Source organism: Eretmochelys imbricata, chromosome 2 (assembly GCF_965152235.1).
Source record: "Eretmochelys imbricata isolate rEreImb1 chromosome 2, rEreImb1.hap1, whole genome shotgun sequence".
NCBI classification, from domain to species: Eukaryota; Metazoa; Chordata; order Testudines; family Cheloniidae; genus Eretmochelys; species Eretmochelys imbricata.
Genome location: NC_135573.1, coordinates 18361977 through 18384314, shown reverse-complemented (window position 1 = coordinate 18384314; position 22338 = coordinate 18361977). Strand labels below are relative to the sequence as shown.

The 22338-nt window shown below is 41.3% G+C and overlaps 1 protein-coding gene across 3 annotated transcripts in view; it reads right to left on the bottom strand.

The window, feature by feature from the left end:
• ASAP1 (ArfGAP with SH3 domain, ankyrin repeat and PH domain 1) overlaps nucleotides 1-22338 on the bottom strand; it is a 333180-nt gene that overhangs the window by 78065 nt on the left and 232777 nt on the right. For all 3 annotated transcript variants that reach the window (XM_077809790.1, XM_077809791.1, XM_077809792.1), the window contains 3 exons: nucleotides 16114-16201; nucleotides 14528-14576; nucleotides 690-853 (listed from right to left, as the gene is read on the bottom strand). In XM_077809790.1, coding sequence (XP_077665916.1) covers nucleotides 690-853; nucleotides 14528-14576; nucleotides 16114-16201 — 301 coding nt within the window. The remainder of the gene's footprint in view (nucleotides 1-689; nucleotides 854-14527; nucleotides 14577-16113; nucleotides 16202-22338) is intronic.

Below are 22338 nucleotides of genomic sequence, written 5' to 3'. Positions count from 1 at the left end.
ACTCTTAATTGTCCTCAAGCTCAGACAAGGGAAAATGACTGACCTATAATTCTGCTGCTCTGAAGAGATCATTCCAAAAGGATTCTTACACGGAGTCTTTGCTTCCTGGCACAAATCTGGGAAAACTACCAAAGCTCTGAAGATTTTTGGCACCGATGGGTAAAAGGATAAAGCATGAACCAGGACACCCTATTGACAGTTGTGTCAAGCGCTTAGCTTAATTGCCAACCAATGGTTTGTGCATCGCCCTATTACCATTGTCCTTAGGGTCAGAAATTTTAAGATCTTTGGCAATTCCACGAGTCTCATGCTATGAAGCTGAGATCCAAGAGTAAGACTGCTGGAGGATTACATCTTCCTTAATCACTGCCTAAGCACGACTCACTTCCAAGTAAGTAGCTTACAAAAACAGTGACGCTAAACAATTTCCATTCCATTGAAATAAGGATCTGGAGAGAGTGCAACAACATCAGCAGTTCAAATCCCACAATGGGGCTTGAACTGCTGAAACTGAGTGCAGACAACACACAACAGTGATGGATGAGACTCAGAACACTTGCTCTTTTAAACTAGGGTTGAAGGCTGATCTACATATTGCTCAGAAAGTTAATCTGCACTCTAAAAACTTTTTAAAAATGTTATTTTGCTTGAAATAAGACATTTGGTGACATTCATGTAAATTAAGATACCTGGTGATCCACAATCACAACAGACTTCATTTCCGGGTAATCTCTGTATATCATCAATAATGGCTTTTGTTAGATCCTCTAAACTGTTTTCCCCTGTGCTCTGCTCTCCACGGAATGCCATGTTTAATGCTTCTTCTTTACTGTTAGTCAATACTGATATCCATCTAGTATAAAATGAAGGGTTTTTATGAAGATTGTTTTGCAAATACAACTTTACCTATAAACTATAGCAAGTTTGCAGGTGAAAGAACAGGGTAGATGTGGAGGGGAGGGAGTATACTGTGAGAGAGACTGGAAAGTTAAAAAAAAGCAGAAGTAAAACAAAAATGAGAGGAGGAACAAAGTAAAACAAGGGGAAACGATTTTTAAATTGCTCATCAAAAAGGGTTTGAATTAATGTACTGCAACGTGTGCCAACATATATAATTCCTGGTTTTTGAAGTGGGTTAAAGCCTGGGAGTGGATAGAGACTAAGGGCCAGATTTGGAATTTAGGTTCCTAGGCACTTTTGAAAATATCACTAGACACTTATCTGCATCTTTATATACCTAAATTCTTTAAAAAATCTGGCCCTGAGTCTTTTGCTATAATAGCCCATATACAAGGACTATGAAGGCCAAATAGATGGGACAGGTCAGGAGTAAAAATGGGATAGGAATTTAGAAAAGAGGAGAAAGATGAGAATAGAGAGTAATGGAGTAACAATAGTGGCCAACATTAAGATTATAACTGGTAACGTGATCTTACAGATATCAATCTGCAACTCAGTCAAGTTAAAACAAATCAACAAAGAGTTAAAAGTTGTTTCAGGTACTATAACTGTGCTGAGTCTACCCACTGATTTTTAAGGTTTATACAACAACATTTCCCTATTTTTAAAAGTGTGTTTCTCTCACTTCCTGTTGTGTGAAAGTCCCAAACTACGAGGGGCCATTGACTGACAGATTTTACAAGGGATTTAGAAAAAATGGCTACACACTAAGTGCTGTCTAATATATCAAATTAGCAAGCTGAAAAAACAAAACAAAAAACAGGTTTTTTCCTCCAATCCCTTTCAGCTACAGTAATTGTTTGTTACTTGGAGCTAAAGCAGATAAAATAGCACACTTCTGTCTAAAAATGCTCAAGCTCTTCTTAACCAATTTCCTGCTTAGATATTTCAACTTTCTATACTCAGTGTGATTTTTTTTTGTTTTGTTTTTGTTTTTGCAGTGTGCTGTAATGTCTAGGTTCAACTGAATGGATTGATGATGAAACTTTAGACTTAATTTCATAGTCTCTAGCGTGCAAATACTAACATATGTGATTAACTTTAGAGACATAAGTAGTTTAATGGGGAACTTATACAAATAAAGTTACATCATAAATGTTTGCAGAATCAGGGCCTGAATTTGTATTTGCACTCACATATGCACTTTTTTGTTTTGTGATTAATGCGCAAAAGATGAATCTGGGAACAAATGGTCTTTTCCAAAAAACTTGCAAAGGAAGGTTAGTAAAAGCCAGTTTACCATGCCCCCTTCCCCTCCCACCCCTGAGAAATGTAAGCATTTCCAATATTTTCCCTCTATAGTTCTGTGTACAGAAAACAATACATGTGCTATACATAATCTGAATTTGTAAAGTAAAATATATAAACACACTCTAGGTGGCAGTCATTTGCAATTTTGCTAATGAAGACCAGTTTGTGAAAACAAAACAAAAAGGAAGTATTCTTGGCTTCTGATATTAGCATAATCCAGATAAATGTAGGTAATGTACAAACTGAAATATCTGTTCATTTAGAAATTGGCAACTGGCTTAAAGAACTCATCAGCAGCTACAGTTATTATGGTTCCAATTTAATTGCAATTACGATAAATAGAAATTAACATTGAATGTCAGATATACAATAGCAATTTAAAAAGCAACTTTCAATCACTATTAGAAGGAATGAAAATTAGATGAAAAATTGGATGTGTGAGCTGACCAGAGGTTTGATTAGTGTTTCAAGCATTATTTTATTTACTACAGTTACATACAGCAATAACAATTCGCTTTTTATTCCTTTTAGCCAAGGAAATGAAAAATTCCATATAGCTGCATATCACCTGATGCAATCTCTGAAAAATTCAGAGCACAAAGCATCATACTGTGTGCTGTAGCTAGAGATTATCAGCAGGGCTAATTTAACACAAACATTCATGCCATTTATAAAACAGAATTGATCATTAATACTCCAAAATGGCAGAAATATATTATATACATTATTCACTGCAGAACAACCTCTTCCCCCAAACCCTCAAAACAGTAAAATGGCATTTTAACCCAATATGACATTACCAGGTGTCCTATGGTTCTCTCTCTATTTTAATTATAGCTTTGTTGTTTTGTACAGTTTCTGTTTGAAGTACACAGAATGCTTCTGCTTCACTGTATGAAGCCACTGGACGCAATGTAATATGCAAAGATGATCAGATATAAATTTGTAGTGTTAATGAAAACCGGTTGCACAGTTGTCCAATTGTATTACAGACCAGGGTTCTGCAATCTCCACCTCAATTAAGTAGTTGCCCAGTTTTCCATGGTGTTCTCTTCCTCAGATGTCTAGATATTGGACAGCTTTCTGTTTTCTCCTAGGACTCCCTTATTGCCCACAGGTTTCTGTCATTGTTCTGTTTTGGGGGCTGTGTGCTGAGCCAAGTAGCCTGCTAGGCTAGGCTGAGAACTTGCTAATGAGGTTCTAGTTTGCCATCTTTGATTCCTAATCCCTTTAGAATCCCTTGACAAGATGGCTGGGCTAATTGAGGGAGAACAGGAATTTAAAAAACCAGCTTCTAAGCAACTAGGGAGCTAGCGAACAGGGAAGTTTTGCAAGGGAGTTGCGAGAGGGACTGTTGGACCCAGATACACCTAATAAAAATACTCTAAACTTAGTACAATAACCACCCCCACACACACACAATAAAATAAAATAAACAAACAAATCCTGCAAGACTAAAAATAATACAGGCAGGAGTCTAGCAGTATAGTGAGGGGCTATCCATTCTTTTGCACTGAATGCAGCACGTAGGATTGCATACCTGTACATTCAGTGCAGGTCTTCAGAGACAGACTACTGGCTCTTTAGACCAGAGTAGCTGAACTGGAGATGCTAAAGGAGACAGAGAGGTACCTAGAGAAGATTTTCAGGGACACAGTAGCATGGTCCTACCCCCAACCTGATAGCCTTTCTGCTGTTAAGGAAGATAAAAGTCTCAAGGAAGGAGAACGTCAAGCTAGAGCAGAGGAAAACAATCCCATAATTGGGACCCTCCTTCCAGATAATGTCCTGGTATCTTCTCGCACTGAGGATACCTCTCCAGGTGAGGGGACCCCAGTTATTAGGAAGAGACGAGTAATAGTAATGGAGGTGTTAATTATTAGAAATATAGACAGTTGGGCTTGTGATGATTGGGAGACTGGCTCAGTGAACTGTCTGCAGAATGCAAAAGTTGTGGACCTCTCAAGACATCTAGATAAACTTATGTGTAGTGCTGGGGAGAAATTGGTGCTCATAGAACATGCAGGTAGAAATGACATAGGGAAAGGTAGGAAAGAGGTCCTGGAGGCCAAATTTAGATTAAAATCCAGCATCTCTATGGTAGCATTATCTGAAATGCTTCCAGTTCCACACGCAGGTCCAGGAAGACAGGCAGAACTACAGAGTCTCAATGCATGGGTGAGATGATGTTATTGGGAGGAGGGATTTAGGTTTATTATGAACTAGGGAACCTTTTGGGAAAGGAGGATCCTATATAGGAAGGATGGGCTCTGCTTAAACCAAAATGGAACCAGATTGCTGGCATGAAAAATTAAAAAGGTATTAGAGGAGTTTTTAAACTAAGGGCTCAGGGAAAGCAGACAGGTGCAGAGAAGCACATGGTTTGGACAGAGAAGCACACAGTTTCTTAGGGGAAAATTTATTCAAGGGGATACTCTATGTCCTAATAAAGAAGAGAGAATATAAGTTGAGAAAGTACAGATAAAAACTGAAGAGAAACTCTGAAATGAAAAAGAGTCCCACTCAATTACATCATATGAAGCCAGACAACTAAATATTGACAAATTTTATAAGTGCTTGTGTACCAATGCAAGAAGTCTAAATACTAAGATGGGTGAACTTGATTGCCTGTGTCAAGGTTCCTTCCCCACTCTGAACTCTAGGGTACAGATGTGGGGACGTGCATGAAAACCTCCTAAGCTTACTTTTACCAGCTTAGGTTAAAACTTCCCCAAGGTACAAACTATTTTACCTTTTGCCCTTGGACTTTATCGCTGCCACCACCAAACGTCTAACAGGGATATAACTGGGAAAGAGCCCGTTTGGAAACGTCTTCCCTCCCCAAAATCCTCCCAAACCTTACACCCCCCTCCTGGGGAAGGTTTGATAAAAATCCTCACCAATTTGCATAGGTGAACACAGACACAAACCCTTGGATCTTAAGAACAATGAAAAAGCATTCAGATTCTTAAAAGAAGAATTTTAATAGAAGAAAAAGTATAAAGAATCACCTCTGTAAAATCAGGATGGTAAATACCTTACAAGGTAATTAGATTCAAAACATAGAGAATCTCTCTAGGCAAAACCTTAAGTTACAAAAAGACACAAAAACAGGAATCTACATTCCATTCAGCACAGCTTATTTTCTCAGCCATTTAAAAAAATCAGAATCTAACGCATATCTAGCTAGATTACTTACTAAGTTCTAAGACTCCATTCCCGTTCTGTTCCCGGTAAAAGCATCACACAGACAGAGAGAGAGGCTTTGTTTCTCCCTCCCCCCAGATTTTGAAAGTATCTTGTCTCCTCATTGGTCATTTTGGTCAGGTGTCACAGAGGTTATCCTAGCTTCTTAACCCTTTACAGGTGAAAGGGTTTTTCCTCTGGCCAGGAGGGATTTTAAAGGTGTTTACCTTCCCTTTATATTTATGACAGCCTGGTATTAAGTGAGGCTATTGATATAATAGGCATTAAAGAAAGTTGGTGGAAAGATGATAATGGGACATAGTAACAACAGGAAAAGGAACACTTGTGGCACTTGTGGCACCTCACGTCAGCTGTAGCTCACGAAAGCTCATGCTCAAATAAATAGGTTAGTCTCTAAGGTGCCACAAGTCCTCCTTTTCTTTTTGCGAATACAGACTAACACGGCTGCTACTCAGTAACAACAGGGTACAAAATACATAGGAATGACAGGAGTAGGTTGCGCTATTGGGGGAGCGAAGGAAAGGAAACAGAGTCAAATATAGTAAAAATCTTAAATGAATCAAACTGAATTACAGAATCTCTATGGATAGAAATTTCATGCTTGAATAGTAACACAACAATAATAAAGCGGTAGGACTATACTATCAACCACCTGACCAGGATGGTGACTGTGACTGTGAAATGGTCAGAGAGATTAGAGAGGCTACAAAAATAGAAAATTCAATAATAATGGGGGATTTCAACTACCCCCATATTGACTGGTTACATGTCACCTCAGGACCAGAGGCAGAGATACAACTAGCATCAGTAACTACTTCTTGGAGCAGATATCCCTGGAATACACAAGGGGAGAGGCAATTCTTGATTTAGTTCTAAGTGAAGCACAGGATCTGATCCGTGAGGTGCATATAGCCAAAGAAGTTACTCACCTTGTGCAGTAACAATGGTTCTTTGAGATGCGTCCCCCTGTGTTGGGGCTCCACTGTATGGGTCCCTGTGCTGCTGGTCAGAGAACTTCAGCAGCAGTGTCCGCTAGCGCCCCTACCCCCACGGTCTCTCTTTGTGCCCTGCCATGAGGCTAGGCAGTGCGTGCAGGCTAACCCCCCTCAGTTCTTTCTCTACCTCAGAGTCATTGACAAGAACTCCAAAGTAGATGGGACAAGGGTAGGTTGTCCTATCCCTGCTCTGGAGCAGTAGCATGAACATTTCTTGTTCAGGTAAGTGGCAAACAAGTCTGTGGTCAGCATCCCCCACCTCCTGAATAGATTGTGAAGCACTACTGGGTATAGCTCCTATTCGTGGTTGTGTGGGAATTTGCAATTGAGACGGTCCGCCATCAAGTTTTGTGTATCTGGGAGGTAGACCGCTGACAGCGTGGGAGATACACCAGCTTCATAGTCTCAACACTTCTGCAGAGAGGGAGGGAGACTGGGCTCCATCTTGTCGATTTATGTAGAACATAAAGGCAATGTTGTCTGTTAGGACTTTCATGGGTGACCGTCTGATTAATGGGAGGAAATGGGCGCAGGCATCCTGACCACCCTTAGCTCGAGGAGGTTGATGTGGAGGGATATCTCCATGGAAGATCACTTCCTTTGTGTCGTAAGGCTGTTTAGATGTGAGTCCCACCCTAGGAGGGATGCGTTGGTGGTGAGAAGCAACAAGGGAGAATTCTTCAGGAAGGGGATCCCTTTGCTAATATTGGCTGGGTCTTTCCACCAGTCTAAGGAGGTTTTTACCCTGGTGGCCAGTGACAGGGCTCTGCCTAGAATGTCCCTCTTTGGTCTATAAACCAAGCTGAATCACATCCGAAGGCACCGCATATGGAGTCTGCCATGTGGTATTACTGCTGTGCCAGCTGCCATATGCCCCAAGAGTTGTAGGCAGTCTGGCTGATATTTGTGGACTGTTTTGGACAGTCTCTGTAAGTGTAGCCAGAAAGAGTAATCTGTGCTGGTCAAGGTTGGCGCCTATAAACTCCAGGTGCTGTACTAGAGTCAGGGTTGATTTCTGGCCGTTGATCTGTAGCCCAGCTCTGTAAACAAGTGCATTGTTGATTTGGTGACTTGGTGAGCCTCTTGGAGAGACCAGGCTCTGAGGAGGCAATCATTCAGGTAAGGATAAATCATGATCTCTTGGCAGCGTAAACAGGTGGCAACTACTGAGAAAATCTTGGAAAATACTCTCAGGGCCAAAGATAACCTGCAGGGGACTACCCTGTGTTGGTAGTGATCTTGTCCCAGGGTCAATCTGAGAAACTGCCTGTGATTTGGTACGACCAATGTGAAAATATACATCCTGGAGGTCAAGGGCTTAAAATCAGTCTCCCTGTTCCAGTGCTGGAATGATCATCGTTAGTAACCATCTTGAATTTCACAGCTTTGACAAACTTGTTGAGTGCACTGAGGTCTAATATGGGTCTCCAGCCCCCTTCCTCTTGGGTATTAGAAAATACCAAGAGTAGAACTTCTGACTTGCAGATGTTGAGGTACTGGTTCTATGGCTCCTAACTGGAGGAGACTGTCTACCTCTTGTCATAATAAACTCTTGTGAGAAGGGTCCCTGAAGAGGGACAGGAAAGGCTGTTGTGGAGGGGGCAGGGAGACAAAATGGACAGAGTACCCACGGTAAACAATCTCTAGGACCCATAAGTCAGATGTCATATGCTTGCAGGTGCTGCAGAATGCTGCCAGATGGTGGCCAAAAGGGTGGGTAGTGATGGTAGGTTGTAGCAGTTGTGGGGAGTGAACTATCGGCACCTCAACCAACACTGGTGTTTAGACGTGGAAGGCTGGGACGAGGAACATTGCTGACCAGACGGTTTACGTCTGGAGAATTTAGTTTTCTTTCTCTGTGGCTCGTAGTATCATTGAGCTGGGCACTGGGAAGTTTATGGTTTATGCTGGAGCTGTGGACTAAATTTTCTCTTTTGTCCCAGCACATGAATGCCCAGAATATGAAGAGTGGTTCAAGAATCCTTCAGTGTGTGAAGGGAGGCACTGGTTTTCTCCACAAAGAGTTTAGTGTCCTCAAAGTGAAGATCTTCAATGGTTGCCTGCACCTCCTTCAGGAAACCTGACAGGTGGAGCCAAGAGTCACATTGCATCACCACCATGGAGATGGATCTGGCTGCAGTATCAGCCGCATTGAGGGCAGACTGTAGCATTGTCTTTACCACTAGCTGCCCTTCTTGGATAATGGCCTTAAATTGTTTGTGATGTGACTCTGGCAGCTACTCAATAAAATTGTTCAGTTTTGAGTAATTTGTGCAATCATATTTCACTGTAAGCACTTGGTAGTTGGCAATTTGAAACTGAAGCATGGCCAAGGAGTACACCCTCCTGCTTCCAGTCCCTACTGTAAGGAGTGGGCCTCATATGGTGTTGACGGCCATGAGAATTGATTGAGTTGGGTGGAGAGTGGGAGAAGAGGAACTCTTTCTGTAGGCCAGGATGTATTACTTTTTGTTTGCAAGTCGGTGTGACCAGTGCTGGGGTCTGCCATATGGTTCTTGTGGGTCGAGAAGGGCCTCATTGTCTGCCCCCTCCACAACAGCCTTTCCTGTCCCTCTTCAGGGACCCTTCTCACGAGAGTTTATTACGACAAGAGGTAGACAGTCTCCTCCAGTTAGGAGCCATAGAACCAGTACCTCATTGGCTATTATTAAGGATGAAGGATGGAGGATGTCCAGGAACTTGTGGTGTGTGTCCATGACTTCCTCCAGAGGTATCTGGAGAGAGTCAGCCACTCTCTTTGCGAGGTCTTGGAAGAGGCGAAAATCATCTGCCAGGGATGGTGGGGGAGGCATGACAGCCTCATCTGGGGAGGAGAAGAATATAGTTTTTGGGGTTGCCTCCCCCTTGACATCACCCTTGCACTCCTCCAAGATTCCTTCTGGGGGCTCCGAAGCTCTGGACATCGCAGCAGAGGAAGGATGTCTTGGGGGGCTTCTGGGTGGGACTAGAAGCCCGAGAGGGACGGGGGTGGTATGCAGCCCAGGGATCCCAGTATGGCCACTGGTGTGGCAGTGGCATGGAGTCTGGTGGTGGTGTCCATGGATGGCCATACTAGGATGGTGGCAGTGGGGATATATAAGGGTATGCCTGGAGGACCTGCTGGTATCAGGCACTGTAGGGGGCTTGAGATGAGTACTGAGAGATCTCTGGTCCGCTATCTCAGTCCACACTGCAGAGCAGGCGAGCATGGGAAGGCAGCGGGAAAAACTCCCATGTCAAGCGGAGACCCGGTGCAGAGGTCTGGTGCCAAGGAGAGACTCTGGTACATCAGCTAAATGGAGGTCCCTCGAGTGCCAAAATTCCAGTGGTGCTGACTGGCTCGGTGCGACGAACGGTGATGGGGGCGGGGAGATATTCTCCGGACTGGCTGTTCAGGTACTGGAAGAGGCATCGGTACAGATGGGACATGGCATACCAGTGGTGCCTTGGAATGTTTACTCCGGTCCTTCTCCTGAGGTGCTGTTGACTTGGTGCCCATGCCCATTGGGTCTGTGGGTGCATCAATGGTACCTGCCACCGTAGTCTTCCTTGAGCCATGGGTACCAGGTTTGGCCTGTCTCGGTGCTGATGGTACTGAGGATACTGAGCATGACAGGGATCGTTTGTGGCTATCTCATGGCTCACTGTGGGGACTTCCCGCTCTCTTTTTCAACTTATGAGAAGGATTGGTGGCTGATTTCTTCAACCCATAGCCCTTTAATGTTGAGGGCTGTGGGGAAGACTCACGTCTGTGTGGAGACTGTTGGTGTGTGCCCAGAGAAGGTCTCAGAGCTACCTCCATGAATATAATCTTCTGCCTTAGCTCTCTGTCCTTGCGAGACCAAGATCTAAGCTACTGGCAAAGAGTGCACTTTTAAACGTGTCCTTTCCTGAGGCAATGAATGTACCATGAGTGCGTCTGCAATGAAGATAGCCTCATTGCAGGACAAGCACTTCTTGAAGCCTGGAGAACTGGGCATGCCCCATTTGGGGGGGAAGGGTCCCCAATAAGAAGCGTGGGAAGAAAGAAATTAAATTCTATCCATATCTCTCTACATATAAGTATAGATATATTTTAGAATATAAGGAAAAAAATAAAAGACACTAGACTACTACTAAAAACTAGTCTAGGCTACAAAGAAAGCATGAGGTAATAGTTGCTAATGGACTGTTAATAGCTCTGTCTCTAGCCAGGAGTCGTAGAGAAGGAACTGACAGGCGTTAGTCCGTGTGCATTGACTAGCCTCGTGGCAGGGCATAAAGATCTCTGATCAGCAGCACAGGAATCCAAGTACACCTACAGTGGAACTCTCATACAGTGAAGCACCCACAGGGACACTACTTGAAGAACCACTTGGTAATACCAACCATAAAGTAGTTAAATTTAACATCCTTGGGAGGAGGGGAATACCAAAGGAACCCACCACAGTAGCATTTAACTTCAAAAAGGAGAACCACACAAAAATGAGGAAGCTAGTTAAATGGAAATTAAAAGGAACAGTAACAAGAGTGAAATGCCTGTAAGCTGCAGGGAGACTAATTAAAAACACCATAGTAGAGGATCAAACTAATGGTATACCCCCAGCACCCTCCCCCAAAAAACCTCAAGAGGACCAAAAAAACAATGCCACCATGACTAAACAACAGACTAAAAGAAATAGTTAGAGGCAAAAAGGCATCCTTTAAAAATTGGAAGTCAAATCCTACTGAGGAAAAGAGAAAGGAGCATAAACGTTGGCAAATCAAGTGTAAAAATATAATTAGTAGGCCAAAAAAAGAATCTGAAGAGCAACTAGCAAAAGACACAAAAACAAACAGCAAAAACTAACAGGAAGACTACCAAACAATCAGTGGGGACACTGGATGATCGAAGTGCTAAAGTAGCACTCCAGGAAGACAACGCCTTTGCAGGGAAGCTAGATGAATTCTTTGCCTTGGTCTTCACTGAAGAGGATGTAAGGGAGATTCCCACATTGGCACCATTCCTTTTAGGTGACAAATCTGAGGAACTGTCCCAGATTGAGATGCCAATAGAGGAGGTTTTGGAATAAATTGGTAAATTAAATCGTCGCCCTAAACAGATATTCATCCAAGAGTTCTGAAGAAACGCAAATATGAAATTGTGGAACTACTAACTGGTATCACTTAAATCAGCCTCTCTACCAGATGACTGGATGATAGCTAATTGTAATGTTAATTTTAAGAAGGCTCCAGAGGCAATACTGGCAATTACAGGCCAGTAAGCCAAACTTCAGTACCAGGCAAATGGCTGAAACTAGTAAAGAACAGAATTATGAGACGCACTCATGGAGAATACTCAATGCACCTTTGTAAAGTGAAATCATGTGTGTCAGAATTCTTTCATGGTGTCAGCAAACGTGGACAAGGGTGATCCAGTGGATATAGTGTCTTGGACTTTCAAAAAGCTCACCAAAGGTTCTTAAGAGAAATAAGGAGTGATGAGATAAGAGGGAAGGTCCTCTCAGGAGGTAGTAATAGGTTAAAAGATAAGGCAGGAATAAATTGTCAGTTTTCATAATGGAGAGAGGTGAATAGCAGGGTCCCCAAGGGATCTGTGCTGGGAGCAGTGCTATTCAACATATTCCTAAATGATCTGAAGAAAAGGGGTGAACAGTGAGGTGACAAAATTTGCAAACAATAAAAAATTACTCAAGATAGTTAAGTTCAAACCTATCTGCAAAGAGTTACAAAGGAATCTCACAAAACTGGGTGACTGGAGAACAAAATGGCAAATGAAATTCAGTTGATTAGTGCAAAGTAATGCACATTGGAAAACAATCCCAACTATGCATATAAAACGATGGTGTCTAAATTAGCTGTTACCACTGAAGAAAGAAATCTTTGCGTTATCGAGGATGGTTCTCTGAAAACATCTGCTCAGTGTGCAGTGGCAGTCAAAAAAGCTAACAGAATGTTAGGAACCATTAGGAAAGGGTTTCATTATAAGACAGAAAATATCATAATGCCACTATATAAATCCATGGTATGCCCACACCTTGAATACTGCCTGCAAATCTGGTTGCCCCATCACAAAAAAGATATATTAGACTTGGAAACAGCTGTATCACCGATCGAATTCACAAAATTACACAGACATATCTAATGCTATTTGGGTCACTTATAAGTACTTGTCCAAAACACACAGCACTTGAATAAGCAGAACTACAGGAATGTGTTGTAGTTTTTAGTGGTTTGTATTTCCAAACCAGGCAATATGTCATTAGTTTTCATCAGTTTACTACCTCTAAATCCAGTAAACTTCTCAAGTCTATTTGTAGGGCTAATAAGTTCCATTTAGCAACAACAATATTAAAAAAATACTGCAGAACAAATTCATTCTCTGAGCTACTGAAGTTGAACCGTATTCCTTTATTTTGATAAAACATACTGAAGCTTACAGGAAATAAAATCATTGTGGGATCTCAAACTAGTCTGACAAAATAATCAGAGGGGAAAATATACGCAGTAACAAATAACTACTTTAAATGACTGGGTCTCAAAATACAAAGACTAATAAAGAAAATGAAATATATTATAGCTTTCAAATAAACAAATACAGGAAAAGCTAATTTATGGCAAATATTTCAAGATCAGTTGTGCATCCAGGACATTGCTGACTAAATATTTTAAATGGCATTATTTTCTTCTCACCTAGCAAATGAAGGGAAAATAACATGGTGCTTCCCAAACAGACAATGTGCAAAGTCAGCTGTAAACATGACAGAACCGTCACCTTTCACAACCTGCAGGACTGGCCTAAAGCTTTGAAGGATTCCATGTGCAACATGAGGCTCCTTCCCTGCTCACTCCCTGTCTGTGACTGGGCCCTAAACCACTGCTTCCCCATGTCATCTACTTCTTCACCTGCCAATCAGCTTTAAAGGCTTCTCAAATGCATACAAGACAGCAAGCGTACAAGAAGCAATCTGGTGTTAAACTAGAATACAGGTGAGCAGGTAAGGAATAGTGAAGCTGAAAGGAGGGTGGCAGGCAGGCACCAGACCTCAATCTGGGCATTCCACCAGCAGCTTTCTTACGGGAATTGTCAGGTGGCAGTGGAGTGCAATGTTCTACAGCAGTGGTTCTCAACCAGGGGTACGCGTACCCCTGGGGGTATGCAGAGATCTTCCAGGGGGTACATCAACTCATCTAGATATTTGCCTAGTTTTATAACATGCGACATAAGAAGCACTAGCAAAGTCAATACAAGCTACATTTCATACAGACAGTGACCTGTTTATATTTCTTTACATACTATACACTGAAATGTAAAAGTTCAATATTTATATTCCAATTTATTTATTTTATAATTATATGGTAAAAATGAGAAAGTAAGAAATTTTTCAGTCACAGTGTGCTGTGACACTTCTGCATTGTTACGTCTGATTTCGTAATCAAGTAGCTTTTATGTGAGGTGAAACTTGGGGCTACGCAAGACAAATCAGACTCCTGAAAGGGGTACAGTGATCTGGAAAGGTTTGAGAGCCACTGTTCTACACAACCACACTGCTATCAAAGCCCTATGGCTACCAAAAGCAATATGAAAAAGACAAACAGAGAGATGTGAATCAGAGAACACTAGAAAGTTCTAGAGAGTTCTGCACTGGCAGGTAGATGGATAAGTCTAATGAAATAGTCTATGGGGGCAAGTAACTGCATTAATAAAGTAACTAACGTAAATGACTAGATTCCAAAGTATAGTAAGACTCAAAGAGAAGGTGTTTTCTGTCTCCCATTTCCAGTACCGTACTCTTACATCTAAAGTGGCAGATATATGGTTTTTTCGGCTGTGAAAAAGGTGAGATAGGGTACAGATAATTATTCTACTGTCTCTTCCCCTCCCCCCCTTTCTCATGGAGTTTTTGTAGGCGTCAAACCTTTTGTAACCTTTACCACTCTTCACTCTGATGAATAGCAGTTTTCACTTACGACTTTCAGCATAACAAAAAATCCAGGGAACAAAGGCATATAGTGTTTTTCCACTAATTGAACAAAAGTAGTTTTGCCAGTGACTTCTTCAATGCAAAGAAATGATTTGCATATTTCTAGAGACAGATTTAAAAATATCTTGATGACAGTGTAAACATTCTTACGCTATATACTCTTGTTCATCCTCCGCCTGAAAGTGGTATGTTCTGTTATCTGAAATACAAACAAAAATCTTTCTAATGTTGAACACACCTGACAGATTTGAAATTAATTTTAAGATGCCAAAACAGCATTTGTTACCAAAATATATTCAGCAAGTAAGGACATATGTTAACATAAGTCAGTAAACCTATGACAGCTCTATTTTTCAGTTACTAACTTTTTAATAAAGCAACAGAATTGTTGACAGTATAAGTCATTTGTATCAAATGAGGGTCTGGTGACAGATATTGTTAATGTAATACTGAAGAGGTGAGGCAGTATACTTTTTGAGTTACATTAAGTTCACTTTTTTTTGGTGTGTACAGCCAGCATATTTTATGCCACATCTTAGTCAATTTGTTGAAAACAGACACCCTTGTTTTTTTAGAATGCATAGAAAAACACTATATGGGGCATATTCTGCCTTGTAAAATCCCTTTTGAAGTAAAAGGAGTTGCACAAGACAAAATTAGGGCAAAATTAACCCAAAATAGGTACATTTTGTTTGGAAAAAAATAAAATCAACACAAAGAAAATGTTATTGTTTTTATCACCATCAAAATTAACTTCAATGACTAAGGCTAGGATTTAGTCATGGGTATTTTTAGTAAAAGTCATGGACAGGTCACGGACAAAAAACAAAAATTCAGGCCCCTGATCTGTCCATGATTTATACTATACCCCTGACTAAATCTTGGGGCAGCTGCTGCTGCGGGGGGTGCACCCCAGGGGACTGCTGCTGTATGGAGCATGCCCCACGGGGCCGCAGCTGGGGAGAGTGGGGGCAGGTGCACAGCTGCTCCAGCCGCCCTGGGGACTACTACTTGGGCTGGTGCGGATGGCTGTGGGGCCACCTGAGTGGCTGGCTGCAGAGTCGCTCCAGCAGCGGCTGGTGTGGCTGTCCCCAGGGCTACCTGAGTAGCTGGCCCTGGAGCCAGCTGCTTCAGCAGCCCTGGGGTCAGCCACACTGGCCTCTACAGAAGTGAAGGAGATCACAGAAAGTTAGGGAATCCGTGACTGCCGTGACAAACACAGAGCCCTATCTATGACATAACGCAAGATAGACAGGCACAGGTATTACTAAATGGTTAAAGGCTATCTTTTATGAAGGAGATGAAACTGAAGTTCCACACACAGTATAGGGGGTATTTTGAACAAGTACTGATAGACTGTTAAAACTGCAGAATAATTACCTGACTGAATCTAAGCAAACACGTTCACACATAGTTGCTACTCTTCATAACAGTTAATTTTGTGCACAGCGCATCTTATGGTTTGCAACAGATACACAGTATAGATATTAGAAAACTTTCCATACGAAGATGTATATAGTCTTGGTCCTTGAGTCAAAATCAGAGCTGGATCCAAATATCCACAAAACTTTGTACAAGTTTGGATTAGGAGCTTAATTTTGCATTTTAGACTCACTTCTAGTTAAAATAGAACCTTGTAATTATTTTGCTATACAACAACATTCTGTAAAATCCCAGCCAATAGACTAGTTGATAATGAATGGTGTAAATATTTATTCACTTAAAATGTCACATACGTGATATCAGATCAAAAGACTTCTTATCTTCTGCATTTGGCTTCACCTGGCAGGTTAGTAAATTCAGTTTGGCAGGTTGCCTGTTGGACTAAAGAAAAAAAAATTACCTATAGCAGTCTTGATTTAGGGCCCTTTTCCCACTGAAAGGTATTTTTTCCATTCCTTTTATATATGGTTATAGTCACATTTTAATCAGTATAGATGGAGCAGTACAAGAATAACAAAAGCCCCTTTTTAGCAATTCTTTTTTTTTATAATTTCAGACGTGTCTGAAGAAATGATTTTTTTTTAAAAAAAGTCCCAATATTTAATTTTCCTATTGTGTTTAATAAACACAAAGATTCAATTGTTATCATTAAGCATTTTTTGTTACATAATGAATACATACATGAATGCTTCCATTTTCCTTGCATTTTATTTTATTACTTCATACAAGTAATTGAAAATAGCTAAAAAGTAACAAAACAATCTTGATAAGTATATACACACAGTACATATATACACACACAACACCCCCCCCCCAACACCCATTTCCCCTACTGGGAGACAAGTGTCATTTCTTCAACTAATGGGTAAAGAAAAGGTGAAACCAAATTAACTATACAGGTTGGCTCTGTTTTTCCAACCAGTTTTGGTGGTTGAGCTGAATGTAGCTCCTGTGTAAATCCGGAAGGGATTATTGCTGACCACTGCTTTAGTAAATATGTGTACATAATGTGCTTTGTTAAATCTTTTTCTATATTTTCACTTACCTGACTGTGACTCTGGTTCAGGAAGGTACTTAAGCATATACCTAGCTTTAATGTATCCACTGACCTCAACTGATTACTCACATGATCAAAGTATGTTTAAGTACCTTCCTGAATGGTCTAATATGAGCACACAGGAATCACACAATACATCTTTCCACTGATCTATATTGAAATTCTTCTGTATACAAATCCTCAAGATCTAGCTCCTCTGTCAGCTTTCAAAATACTCCTCGGGGTAAGTGCAGTAAGTAAGTTTAAATAAACCTTGTTTGAGTGAACTACCACCAAAAAGGTTTTGGTTGTCCCCTGCAGTCTGAAATAACGTAAATAAAATAATGACCAGAAGAGCTGCCGCCAGGCTTATGGTCATTAAAAAGTTATATTAAATGTGAATGCTCAAATCACATGTAGAGAATAAGGCTTCAACTCAAATGCAAGAACAAGTTAGGGGACCTTCAAGAAGCATATTACATGGGTCTCAAAATATCCACAGTTAATATCCCTTTCATCCCCCATAGCGCATGCAAGCAAAACGAGACAAAAAAATAGACGGATTAGATTTAGGAAGGATGATTTCTCCATTTCCCACTCCCCAAACTACAATAGAATTTTGCTAATCCACACATTGTATAATAGCCATTTCTCAGAAAAACATAGCAGAAGCTTAGTGAAGTTTATTAAGATTTTGCTATTTTATAAAATATACCACATTATATTAGAACAATTGGGTAATCTTGATTTTGCTGATGACATCCTCCTGCGTTCAACATATTGCTTAATGGAAGAAAAGACACAGATTTTGGCAGACACTGCAAAACAAGTTTATCAACAAGAGGAAGACAAAATATTTGGCCATCAACGTCCCGAGAGCAACCATCAGAGCAAAAGGCGACACTAGAAGAAGTAAGTCATTTTACATATCTAGGGAGTGAGAAGTGAAACAATGGTGACACCATGCTAGATATCAAGCAATGAATATCAAAAGCAGCAAACAACTTTCACAAACTTGAAAAGATTTAGAAAAGTAGCATAATTGGCACTGATACAAAATTACTAATTTTTAACACCACCAAGTCTGTCCTCCTTTATAAAGCAGAGTTGTGGAAATCTGCAGCAGAAATTGATAAGAAGATCAACTAATTCCAAAGTGAATGCCTGTGGAAGATCTTCAGAGTCCATTGGAAAGAGTTTCTTGCAACATCAGAAACTGAGTAGAGTAAACAAACCTAAAGCATCAAACATGGTAAGATGACGATGAACATATTTAGGACGCACTTTAAGGATGCCACCAACATGACTGCCACATCAAATGATATTATGGACACCACCTGGGAAGAGAAAAAGAGGGCAACCTAGAGAAACATTACACGGAACAATAGAGAAAGAAGCCAAATCCATCAACATGACACTCAAGAGGCCTGAACAGACCAGCACAAGACCTAAATAAATGGTGAAAACTGATGAACACCCTATTATGCACCTGAGGGCATGGGAATATAAAGAAAGATGATGTTTATTAATACATTATGATGTGTTACCATACAGAATTAAAAGTGAGTCATAACTGTGAAAATAATCGGATCTCTTTCTTCTACACAGTTAATTAATGGTAGTCACATATCATATTCATAAGTAATTCTCCAAAACCTACCATACTAATATTGTTGTGCCATACTGAACTAAACATGTGCCATTCTGAAGATCTAGGCACAAACGTCTGCCTGGCACTCATAATGATAAAATTATGTCACTGTTCTTTAATTTATTTAGTGAAGGCCTGTTACTAACAATCATACCTGAGTCACAACTAATGGTTTGATTTTGATTTGATTAATGAGGTCTTTTCAGTATTCAAATATTGGGGACTCTCTCCACAGATATAAGACGTTTCCCCTCTCTATGCAAGCTTGATATAAACAACCTAAGCCTCCCCAATACCTTTTTAAAATTTATCATCTTCACTGCCATAAGGTACCATTTATACAATAAGCAACACAACAAAAATCTCTGATACCAGCTTCATACTGTATAGAGTAGCAGCCGTGTTAGTCTGTATTCGCAAAAAAGAAAAGGAGTACTTGTGGCACCTTAGAGACTAACCAATTTATTTGAGCATAAGCTTTCATGAGCTACAGCTCACTTCATCGGATGCATTCAGTGGAAAATACAGTGGGGAGATTTATATACACAGAGAACATGAAACAATGGCGGTTACCATACACACTGTAACCAGAGTGATCACTTAAGGTAAGCGGGGGGGGGGGGGGGGGGAGAGAACCCTTTGTCGTGATAACCAAGGTGGGCAATTTCCAGCAGTTGACAAGAATGTCTGAGGAACGGGGGGGGGGGGGGAGGAGGAAGAAATAAAGATGGGGAAATAGTTTTACTTTGTGTAATGACCCATCCACTCCCAGTCTCTATTCAAGCCTAAGTTAATTGTATCCAGTTTGCAAATTAATTCCAATTCAGCAGTCTCTCGTTGGAGTCTGGTTTTGAAGTTTTTTTGTTGAAGAATTGCAACTTTTAGGCCTGTAATCGAGTGACCAGAGAGATTGAAGTGTTCTCCAACTGGTTTTTGAATGTTATAATTCTTGACGTTTGATTTGTATCCATTTATTCTTTTATGTAGAGACTGTCCAGTTTGACCAATGTACATGGCAGAAGGGCATTGTTGGCACATGATGGCATATATCACATGTGAAAAGGTCTCTGATAGTGTGGCTAATGTGATTAGGCCCTATGATGTTGTCCCCTGAATAGATATGTGGACACAGCTGGCAATGGGCTTTGTTGCAAGGATAGGTTCCTGGGTTAGTGGTTCTGTTGTGTGGTTGCTGGTGAGTATTTGCTTCAGGTTGGGGGACTGTCTGTAAGCAAGGACTGGCCTGTCTCCCAAGATCTGTGAGAGTGATGGGTCATCCTTCAGGATAGCTTGTAGATCCTTGATGATGCGTTGGAGAGGTTTTAGTTGGGGGCTGAAGGTGATGGCTAGTGGCGTTCTGTTATTTTCTTTGTTGGGCCTGTCCTGTAGTAGGTGACTTCTGGGTACTCTTCTGGCTCTGTCAACCTGTTTCTTCACTTCAGCAGGTGGGTACTGTAGTTGTAAGAATGCTTGTTTGAGATCTTGTAGGTGTTTGTCTCTGTATGAGGGGTTGGAGCAAATGCGGTTGTATCTTAGAGCTTAGCAGTAGACAATGGATCGTGTGGTGTGGTCTGGATGAAAGCTGGAGGCATGTAGGTAGGAATAGCGGTCAGTAGGTTTCCGGTATAGGGTGGTGTTTATGTGACCATCGCTTTATTAGCACGGTAGTGTCCAGGAAGTGGATCTCTTGTGTGGACTAGTCCAGGCTGAGATTGATGGTGGGATGGAAATTGTTGAAATCATGGTGGAATTCCTCAAGGGCTTCTTTTCCATGGGTCCAGATGATGAAGATGTCATCAATGTAGTGCAAGTAGAGTAGGGGCATTAGGGGACAAGAGCTGAGGAAGCGTTGTTCTAAGTCAGCCATAAAAATGTGGGCACCCATAGCAGTGCCGCTGATTTGAAGGTATACATTGTCCCCAAATGTGGAATAGTTATGGGTGAGGACAAAGTCACAAAGTTCAGCCATAGGCTTGCTGTGACATTATCAGGGATACTGTTCCTGACAGCTTGTAGTCCATCTTTGTGTGGAATGTTGGTGTAGAGGGCTTCTACATCCGTAGTGGCCAGGATGGTGTTTTCAGGAAAATCACTGATGGACTGTAGTTTCCTCAGGAAGTCAGTGGTGTCTCGAAGACAGCTGGGAGTGCTGGTAGCGTAGGGCCTGAGGAGGGACTCTACATAGCCAGACAATCCTGCTGTCAGGGTGCCAATGCCTGAGATGATGGGGCATCCAGGATTTCCAGGTTTATGGATCTTGGGTAGCAGATAGAATACCCCAGGTCGGGGTTCCAGGGGTGTGTCTGTGCGGATTTGTTCTTGTGCTTTTTCAGGGAGTTTCTTGAGCAAATGCTATAGTTTCTTTTGGTAACCCTCAGTGGGTTCAGAGGGTAATGGCTTGTAGAAAGTGGTGTTGGAGAGCTGCCTAGCAGCCTCTTGTTCATATTCCGACCTATTCATGATGACGACAGCACCTCCTTTGTCAGCCTTTTTGATTATGATGTCAGAGTTGTTTCTGAGGCTGTGGATGGCATTCTGTTCTGCACAGCTGAGGTTGTGGGGCAAGTGATGCTGCTTTTCCACAATTTCAGCCCGTGCACGTCGGCAGAAGCACTCTATGTAGAAGTCCAGTTTGTTGTTTCAACCTTCAGGAGGAGTCCACCCAGAATCCTTCTTTTTGTAGTCTTGGTAGGAAGGTCTCTGTGGGTTAATATGTTGTTCAGAGGTGCGTTGGAAATATTCCTTGAGTCACAGACGTCGAAAATAGGATTCTAGGTCACCACAGAACTGTATCATGTTCGTGGGGGTGGAGGGGCAGAAGGAGAGGCCCCGAGATAGGACAGATTCTTCTGCTGGGCTAAGAGTATAGTTGGATAGATTAACAATATTGCTGGGTGGGTTAAGGGAACCACTGTTGTGGCCCCTTGTGGCATGGAGTAGTTTAGATAGTTTAGTGTCCTTTTTCTTTGGTAAAGAAGCAAAGTGTGTGTTGTAAATGGCTTGTCTCGCTTTTGTAAAGTCCAGCCACGAGGAAGTTTGTGTGGAAGGTTGGTTTTTTATGAGAGTATCCAGTTTTGGGAGCTCATTCTTAATCTTTCCCTGTTTGCTGTAGAGGATGTTGATCAGGTGGTTCCGCAGTTTCTTTGAGGGCGTGTGGCACGAGCTGTCAGCATAGCCTGTGTGGTATGTAGATTGTATGTATGTCTTGAAGTATTTTCAGGACCTGAAGAGATTTTTATGATAGTCACAAAGTCCTTTCTCCCCCATACAGTGCACATCAGCAGCAACGTTAGACACCCACCCTTGTCCTCAAGCAGCATTTCATGGTGGCAGTCACTAAAATATAACCTGATGAGATTGTACTATGTCAGAATGAAGCTGATTTACTAAAAAAAGTTATACAATATCATCAGAATTAAAATCCCTGGTCCCCAATAGGACATCTCTGTAGCTTGTGTAGTCACAATCAAAGTATCACTGTATCGATCTGTGTGTACAGCACAGAAGAGGTCACAAGACTGAGGATAAGCAAATCAAAGTACACAGTAAGCAAGTAAAGTCTTAACTGAAGACCAGGTGTAGACCCTGTCCAAGAAAAGTAAAGAGCACAATCTGGTATTATTTCCTCTGTCCTATTTGCTTAATAGAAAAGGTGAAATTTGAAAGACAGGCTAGGTAAATCTTCAAAAATATACAAAAACAAAAGAAAACACTATGGCAGTCCAATTTTTTTTAAAAAAATTTTTGAGAGAAAAGGAAAGGGCAATGATAAGAAAAAAAGACATTGCTATTAAAACTGTGAAAGCAGCAAAATAAAGAAGCCTGGTAAGA